The sequence below is a fragment of the Myotis davidii genome, unplaced genomic scaffold, assembly GCF_000327345.1.
Source record: "Myotis davidii unplaced genomic scaffold, ASM32734v1 scaffold24, whole genome shotgun sequence".
NCBI lineage: Eukaryota > Metazoa > Chordata > Mammalia > Chiroptera > Vespertilionidae > Myotis > Myotis davidii.
The window spans coordinates 5126359-5135572 of record NW_006298312.1 but is presented as its reverse complement, the minus strand read 5'-3'; the positions used below and the strand labels follow the sequence as shown (position 1 = coordinate 5135572).

At 37.7% G+C, this 9214-nt stretch overlaps 1 protein-coding gene across 1 annotated transcript in view; it reads left to right on the top strand.

The window, feature by feature from the left end:
• LIPI (lipase I) overlaps window positions 1–9214 on the top strand; it is a 68177-nt gene that overhangs the window by 7836 nt on the left and 51127 nt on the right. The window contains exons 5-6 of the mRNA XM_006773946.1: window positions 6729–6818; window positions 8327–8494. Coding sequence (XP_006774009.1) covers window positions 6729–6818; window positions 8327–8494 — 258 coding nt within the window. The remainder of the gene's footprint in view (window positions 1–6728; window positions 6819–8326; window positions 8495–9214) is intronic.

The window sequence follows — 9214 nt, the reverse complement described above, 5'->3', positions numbered from 1 at the left end:
ACTGGTAGGAAAATAATTTATTTATTCTTCCTGAAAATGTCTAATAGACTATTGATAGTTTTGGCCAGAATACATTGGACAGACACTTTCAATGAATAATTTAAATATTCATTGAAATATGATATCTTTGACACTGATTATAATAATACTAGTGGCCTTGTGCATGAATTTGTGCACATTAAAGGAAATTAATTATAAGAAATATTTTAATATCACAATTTGCCATTTCTCTATAATAGAATTGTCAGAGATGAAAGAAAATTAGTAAATGTATATTAAAATAATATATAAATTGATTAATAAATAAATAATAACAGCATGATATAACAACATTTAAAATAGGGTTGAATGTGTCCCGGATAGAGAGATGAAATCCATAACACTGCATTTGTGTGACTCGTGTCCTTACATTTTGTCTAGTATTATTCTTTTTTTTTTTTAAATATATTTCTTTATTGATTTCAGAGAGGAAAGGAGAAGGAGAGAGAGATAGAAACATCAATGATGAGAGAGAATCATTGATTGGCTGCCTCCTGCACACAAACTACTGGGGAACAAGCCCACAACCCAGGCATGTGCCCTTGGCTGGAATCAAACATGGGACCTTTCAGTCCACAGGCTGATGCTCTATCCCCTGAGCCAAGCTGGCTAGGGCTTGTCTAGTATTATTGTTGATTACACTGTCATCTCTGAGTCTTAATGCAATATCTGTTCTTTTTCACCATGTAAAAAAGAATAGGACATGTCATTGCATATAATGTAGGAAACAGGATACAGTGGGGCCTTGACTTACGAGTGTCCCGACTAACGAGTTTTTCGAGATATGAGCCGTCTCTCTGCCGATTTTTTGCTTTGAGTTGGGAGCTAAAATTTGGGTTTCAAGCCAGCTTCAGATATCCCACCGCTAGTTGGCGCAGCGAACATCACAGTGAATGCCACAACATCAGCCCAGCATCACGTGTCTCACTCGTTCACTTTAATGATTTGACATATGAGTAATTTGAGTTACGAGCTCCGTCACGGAATGAATTAAACTCGTAAGTCAAGGCCCCACCGTACTGATTTGTTTCATCTTAGTGGCATTTGGATTATTGGGATCTAGTTTACAATGAACGATGCCAGCTTCTTTTGGTTTCAGAGGTACGTGTGACAATAGTTGATCTTCAGACATATTCTGTCAAAGATGCCACTTTCTTTAGGCTTCAGAATGTCAACAAAAACAACCAAATTTATAATCGACAATGACAGTTCGAAACACATGCGCCAGCGGGAGCTTTATATGTATTGTGCATGTGTGAGTCGAGTTAGCCTTTTATATACATAGAATAAAACTTGCTTGATTAGACCTGCTTTCTGATTTAGCTAAACTTTTTCCAGCCCAGTGAAGCATCCCAACTTCTCTTTCAGGTAACTGACAGCAACACAGCAGTAAATATCAACACAACACAGATTATTATTGTAGATCACGCAGGGAGAACAAAGGATAAAATACTTGACTGTAGCAGTGTTTGACTATATTCTGCCCAGGGATGTCGCCACAACCAAGGTACAGTCCCTTGACCAGAATCGAACCTGGGACCCTTGAGTCCACAGGCTGATGCTCTATCTACTGAGCCAAACTGGTTAGGGCAGGTCCACCATTTCTTACTTCTTTTCAGTTGGGTTAAGTTTCTAAACTTTCCAAATATCTGTTTTTCAGCTAATGAAAAGAAAATAGGATTCTACTGAGTCTCCCTCCTATCTACCTACTCCAGGACTTCTGTGAGGATCAAATGAGATGAGGCACATGAAAATGCTTCACAAACATTTGGTTAAACTGTAAAATGTTTGCACCTGGCTATAAAGCAAGTCATGTTCCTGGGCTGAAGAAACTCCAAAGGAGGCTAGTCGCTAGGGAGAGGAAGCCAGGCATTGATACATGGTGTCATTACCTGGCACCCACAGGGACTGTTTCCGGGATGGACTGGGCTGTGGGCCACATTTTGCACCATGGGGGTCTTGGAAGTGTCCAGTGCAATTAGGTAGGGTGTCGCTCCAGGGTGGTGGCAGGGCCTGTGTCCCACTTGGGGAAGCCAGGTGTTAGTTTGTTGGTGCCAGGTCCATGGTGCCGTTTATTTTTAAATGGCCAGTGTGCATCATGGCAGCTCCTGCATTAAGCGTCTGCCCTTTGGAAGTCAGTGCACATCATAGCTTCCGGGTGGAGGGAAGGACGACACTTAGCCTTTTATATATATAGATTTATTGAACATTTCCTATACATCAGGCAATGCTTTAGGTGTATGTGAATTAATTATGGACTTCTTCTAGGTCCCTATAGGTAAGTAAACACTATCATTCATGTTTTACCAATAGGGAAGCTAGGATCAAGTCCCAGGGCCAGCAAGTGGCAGAGGCAGAATTTAAAATGAAACCTTTTGATTACAGAGTCTACACTTCACTAGTATGTTGCTCTGATTAAAGTGTGTTGTGGTTGTGGTCAAGGGAAGGATGTGGTGTTAAGACAGAGACAGGAGGAAGAGACACTTGGACTGCTCATACTTCCTTGTTTCCTCGAGTTTCTTTTTCTTTGGTCCAGGTAATTTATTTGCTTCCATATTACTCTGAATGCACCTTGTGGCAATGCCTTTGTGAGGAATATAAATGCCATATATGCCATATATAACATTTTTTCAGCTTCTATGTCTATATGCCAATCCACTGAAATTATAGTGGGAGCAATTCTGCTCCTTATTTGGAATCTAAGGTCACCTACAGTGCCCAAAGTTTCATAGTCTGAGTACAATAGCCCCAACATCTCAAGTTACCTTTATCTCTAGCTCTGTATATCAGCTTAACATTCCTATACACAGCACACCTGTTGCCCAATTACTCTTAAGTTCTTTGTCTGAACTATTCTTCCTGAAATCCCAATATCTATTCTGCCTATAGCCTTTTGAATTAGCTCTGTATACTTTTTCTTATTTTTGTTTGCATATCTTACTTTTCTCAATAAACTCTTTTGGATTGTCATATACAGTCATCGCTTGGTATCCATGGGTATTGGTTTCAGGACCCCCTCATACCCAAATTCACAGCTGTTGAAGTCCCATGTATAAAATGGCACAGTATATGCATAGAAGCTACACACATCATCCCACATACTTTACATCATCTCTACCTTACTAATACCTAATATATTGTAAATGTAATGTAAATAACTGTGACATTGAATTGTTTAGGGAATAATGACAAGAAAAAAGTCTGGACTGTTCAGTAGAGTTGCAACCATAATAAGCCTAACTACATAACACATGTCAGAAACAATGTAACGCATTTTTTTGGAATATTTTTGATCTGTGGTTGGTTGAGGTTATGGATTTGGAACCCATGGATATGGTGGCCCAACTGTACTCAGCATCTTTTGATGAAAAGCTGGTCATATCTTAGTTGCCATTAGATGCCACAGAGTTGGTGTCTTTGGTAATCTTTTTATGACAATCACAAATGGGGAACAGAGATTTTGACACTGCACATTCACCTGACAGTGTGGATTGATATCAGAAATACAGGGTGGGGCAAAAGTAGGTTTACAGTTGTGAGTACATGAAACACAAAGTTTATTCTTGTATCATTATTTGTTAAATTTTGTATCATTTTCCATATGAACAACTGTAAACATACTTTTTCCTCACCCTGTACACTAATAGTCTAAGGAAGCCAGGCACAAAATAATACATGAAGTATGAGTCAATTTATGTATTTTTTTCAAAATGGCCAAATCTAAATTGTAGTGTTTTATGAGGTAAGCTGATATGATAAAGAATAGCAAAATGAAGGATATTATAAATGGAAAAACAAATGGTTTTTTTTAGAGGAAGGAAAAACTGGTGATTGGATAGGGTACACCAGGGGCTTCTAAGTTACTATTTCTTGACATGGATATCAAGTGACTAAGTGGCTACTGGCTTTATAATTATCACTAGCATCACGCTCTATGTTCCTTTCTGTATTTATGTGTTACATATATAATAAAAGAGCATTAAAAACACACATCTGCTCTCCCCACCCTGAAGCCAAGTGAATGAATGACCTGAGCAGACCATGCTGCCCTGCCCCCTCCATATGATAAAAGGGACATAATATGCCTGAATTGGCTGCTTGTAAGTTAATAATAAATATATTTTGCTTCTCCATGATTCCTGAGCAGTATTCTTGGTTTGACTCTACTTCAGTGGCAGATGGGAGAAAATTATGACTCTAAACCTGGAACCCTTAGTCTTGCATCTTCATGTTGAGCTCAGATATAAGAAAATTTTAAAGATCTCACAAACTATTGGACATTTTTTGGCCACATTTAGGAGGTTGTTCATCCTTGCTTAAATTCCACAAGTTAAGCAGATGATGGCATGTAAAGAGGGATTGGTTAGTATACTTTTTCCACTGTCACAATCAAATCACACAATGATTCACTGAATTCTAAGAGGTTCTAATAAAGCATCTAAATCATGCTGTCTCTTTCCTTATATACTGATTTCCTGTCCTTTAATGCACATGCCCAGTATTCTCATGCCCTGGGGACACCTCACTAGTTGTTTTGTTCTGTGATATACTAGAATTAAATCAAGTTGTTACATTTTTTTATCTTAAAATTTTTTATTACTATTAACAGCTTCTGAAAACATTTCCCAAAATTTATTTTAGTTTACAATAATGTCTCCCAGTAAATATTTCACTATAAGCAACACTTTATAAATGTTAAAATTCTCTAAGAAATTATATTAAAACTTACAGTATTTTGCAAGTTTATTATGAAACTAGAGGCCCAATGCACAAAATTTGTGCAATGGTAGGCCTACCTTTCCCTGGCTGCCAGCTTCTTGGTCCTGGCTTCAAGGCCTCACTCCCCAGCCCCACCCTGCACCTGCCTTGGCCTGGTGCTGCCCATGTCTACTACCACATACACCCGGTTCTCCAGTTCCCCCTGATCAATCGCCCCACAGAGGGTGACCTGAGCTTCACTCTTTGGGTCAATCATGGAGCCCCCTGATTGATTGCCCCACCAGCGGTGGCCTGGGCCTCCCTCGGTAGGGTGATCATGGGGTGATGGCCTGGCCCCCCTGACCAATTGCATTGCACCTGCCTTGGCTGGCCTGGCACCAGTACATGTCATAGTGTGGTCATCTGGATGGTCATTTTGATGTTCGGCCGTTCAGTCTGCCGCAACCTTTGCAGCAGAGTTCAGGATCTAAAGGAGGGGCTGAGGCACAAATGAAAATACTATACAAGAAATATGAATTTAGAAGGCATGGGGGCCAGGTGGAAACCTCTCTCTAGGAGAGGCACGCCAACTTCTAGCCGGTCTGCTTTTAATTTACTTGAATACACATTTGCCCTTTAGCAATGCATACAGGCATATCAAAGGCAAAGTTTGGTAAACAGTAAAAGGATTATCAGGTTAGGGAATTGCCTTCAACCATTGAGCCCACAGCAGGGCAATATTATGCTGATTTTTAGCCCTGCTGAATATCAAAGTCCATTGGCCTTCCAGTGGGTCTTTTTGCATCAATATGCTAACTACTGTTGGTTTTAGCCTCTGGCATAGTCGATTTGCATATAATGCTTTTATTATTATAGATGAGCTTTTCTTGGGTGGTGTGTGGTGGCAATGCCTGATCTAATGCTGTGTCTACTCAGGAATGGTGTCCTTTTCATTTTCTAGAGGGTCATCGTAACCCTTACTATCTATCTAAGTATTTATCTTTGTTATGCTAAATTTATTGCTGATCTCTTACAAGAATTCATTAAGTTGTAGCATATTTCTTCCACCTGAAGCCAAAGCATTGCTATCTTATTTGGCAGCAAAATTTTATATCCAATTACAGTTTTGAATATTGTGAACTTGTTACCCTCTTTATAGACCTGGGTTATAGACTCCATTTTTGTAATGGACCCAGAATTTGTACTCTTCTTAGTACCCCAAGGATCCACAGATGTGCAGAAGCCCTTAAATCACAGCTACATGTTTCATGTCACTCTGGCCCAACTTGTTCCAGCTTAAACAGCATTTTTTTATTTTTTTCCAATTTGTGAATCTAGCCCCAAAGTCCCATGCATTATTATCCAGAATAAGAGTAAGTCATCACACTTGCCTAAAAGGTCCTATATGACTACCCTTCATTTCTTCCAGTGCTCCTTTTTACACATTATACTGTAGCTAACCTGGCTTCTTTGAGTACCCTGGGCATGCTCACACAGTTGTCTACTTGGCTCATTGCCTCACATATACCCTTCAGCTCTTTGCTCAACTCTTAACTCCTAAGTGGGAAATTCTCTAATTTACTTAAAAGAGCAAACTACCACCTCCACTAGTCACTTACTATTCCCTTATTCTATTAATTTTTTCTATAGCACTTATCTGACACACTGTATTTTGGGGTTTTTTTATGTTTTACTTCCACTGTCATTTCCAATTTTTTTCATTTATGTTCATAGCACAAAGAATTATGATGGACCCATAGTAAACTGGTGACTGGTAAATGTATTGAATTGATGAACCATACTTTTCATGAGGAATTCATTTGAGGAATTAGTAACAGAAAAACTCATCTTCTTAAAAATTGCATTTATTTTATTTTCAATTTAAATTTTTAAAAGTCTCCTTCAATAGATTTATAGGAGAATTTATTTTATACAAGTATTGTTGATCTGATTATATGCATTTTGTGATTCTTGGGTGCTTTTCTTCTTAGGTTTAGGCATTTTAGAACCCTTGGGACATATAGATTTTTACCCAAATGGAGGAGAAAAGCAGCCTGGCTGTCCTACAACAATATTTGGAGGTATATGAATAGTATTTTTATATGAATTACATATGATTCAAAATGATGAAAGAAAATCAGTATTTTTTTTCTCCTTTTAAACTGTGGGGCAAAATTTTGATCACTATTGCCATGAATTGGGAGTTATTGGTGAAAAATAGTTAAGTACTATCCTTCTTAGTTTGTAAAGTTTACCAGTAGATATAATTATGGTCATGGATGAGAACTAGTACACTATGAATTGATGAGAACTAGTACACTATGAATTAGCAGTTTTAGTTCTTAATTTTAACATTAGGAAAAGTTTTAAGTCATTGAAAGTGCACATGTAGCCAACCAAGTATCATATACCACAAGTCTGGCCTCACAATTTAATCTTTCCTGTCACCATAATATTGTATAAACACATATTTATAAATTCTTGCACTTTGTTGTTTTGTACATAAATAGCTTAGAAACTTCTTCATGTATGGGATTGGGCTAACTTCAAAGCCTTAGAGATTAATGCTCTGAGTTCCACAGTGATTAGGAACACATTGCTAGATGCCACTGCAGCAACAGAAGTTTGCTCAAAGGGATAAGGACATTGGAGGTTGGCAAAGGAAAAGGGACATGATAAAGTTTTTAAAATAATCCTCACCTGAGAATATATTTTTCTAGAGAGAAGAAGTGAGAAAGAGAAAAAGAGAGAGAGAGAGAGAGAGAGAGAGAGAGAGAGAGAGAGAGAGAGAGGTGAGAGAGAAACATTGATCGGTTGCCTCCAAAATGTGAGTGGGTCTTGAACCAGCAACCTTTTGGTGTACAGGACGATGCTCCAACCAACTCAGCCACCTGGCCAGAATGGGACATGATAAAGCTTTAGTATTTCATAGTCATATTTGATATTGAGTAGAAATGTTAACAGTGTGGGGTTAGAAAAGAGATGTATATACTGGTTATTAAGTACGACTAGAGGCCCGTTGCAGGAAGATTCCTGCAAGAATAGGGCTTCCTGCAGCCAGAGCGAAGCAGAAAAGGGAGTGAAACCCGCCAAGGCAGGCTTCACTCCCACCTCCGCCACTCCGCTTGCTTCTCCACAGCTTCCCTCCCTTCTGCAGCTCTTGGGTTCCTTCCATGTTGTCTTCAGTCTTCGCTCAGTGTCTGCATATGCAAATTAACTGCCATATTTGTTGGGTTAATTTGCATACTCGTCTGATTGGCTGGTGGGCATAGTGGAGTGACACCAATTTGCATGTTTCTCTTTTATTAGTGTAGATAGCACCATGTTTGAGTATGTTAAATTATTGAAATTAAAAAATTGCTGCTAATGATTAGGAAAATTTCTTATAAATATGATGTAAAGGGAATATTAAACTTAAGTTTTAATTTGTATGACTTATTTAGTTGCTCACAATAACACTGCATTGTAGTCAACACTTTAATATTCATAAAACAGTATTGAGTAGAACTTAATTTTTAATTTTTCTCCAATTTTCTTGAACTCAGTCTAATGCATTTACAATTCTTTTGCTTGATTTTTAACACTTAAGGAATACAATTTTTTAAATGTGACCACCAGAGAGCAATCCACTTGTACATGGCAGCTTTGGAAACAAACTGTAATTTTATTTCATTTCCTTGTCATTCATACGAAGATTACAAGACTGGTTCATGTATGGATTGTGACAACTTTAAAAATAAATCATGTCCTAGGTTAGGTAAGAGAGATTATTATAATTACTATAATTCTTTTTGGGAAATGTATAGCATAATTGTATTATTATTTGGCTGCTTCAAGCTTTCCTATTTATTTGTATGTCAACATTTTATGGAAAAATTATCTGTGTAGTAACCAGAAAAAAATAGTTCACTTTTTATTAAATATTTTTAATATGTGTAGTGAGGGGAACTTGATCAAATGCCTTTCTATTTTCAATAGAGTGGAAATATTTGGTGGCTTCATGATGACCCATGTTTTTTATATTCAAAAGGACTCATCTATTTGTCATCCATCTACTAGTATATTTCCACTAAAGAAAGAGCCTGGTGCATTCTTAGTGGCACTGAGTTTTTTTTTTGTTTGTTTGTTTGTTTGTTTGTTTTTTTGAAGCATCAGGTACAGGGACTTTGGATTGGTAACAAGAGGTCAAGCATCTCTTTGAGATGCACAGCACGTGGACTATTTCACCTGTGGCAGAATGCAAGAGAATGGAAATACTGCCATACAAATCTGTAAGAAGTTTACTAAAATTTAATGTGAATGTTAAAAGCCATGTATGAGCTACCATAATAATATAAAGCCTCTGGGAACTCCAAGTAAAAGGAATTTCACAAGCACTTGTAGACTCTATTCAACTGGTTTAGACTGGTTTCTCATGAGTATGCATTGTTATTTATTCATGCCTATATTTTCTAAATAAGCATCATAAAACTTATTT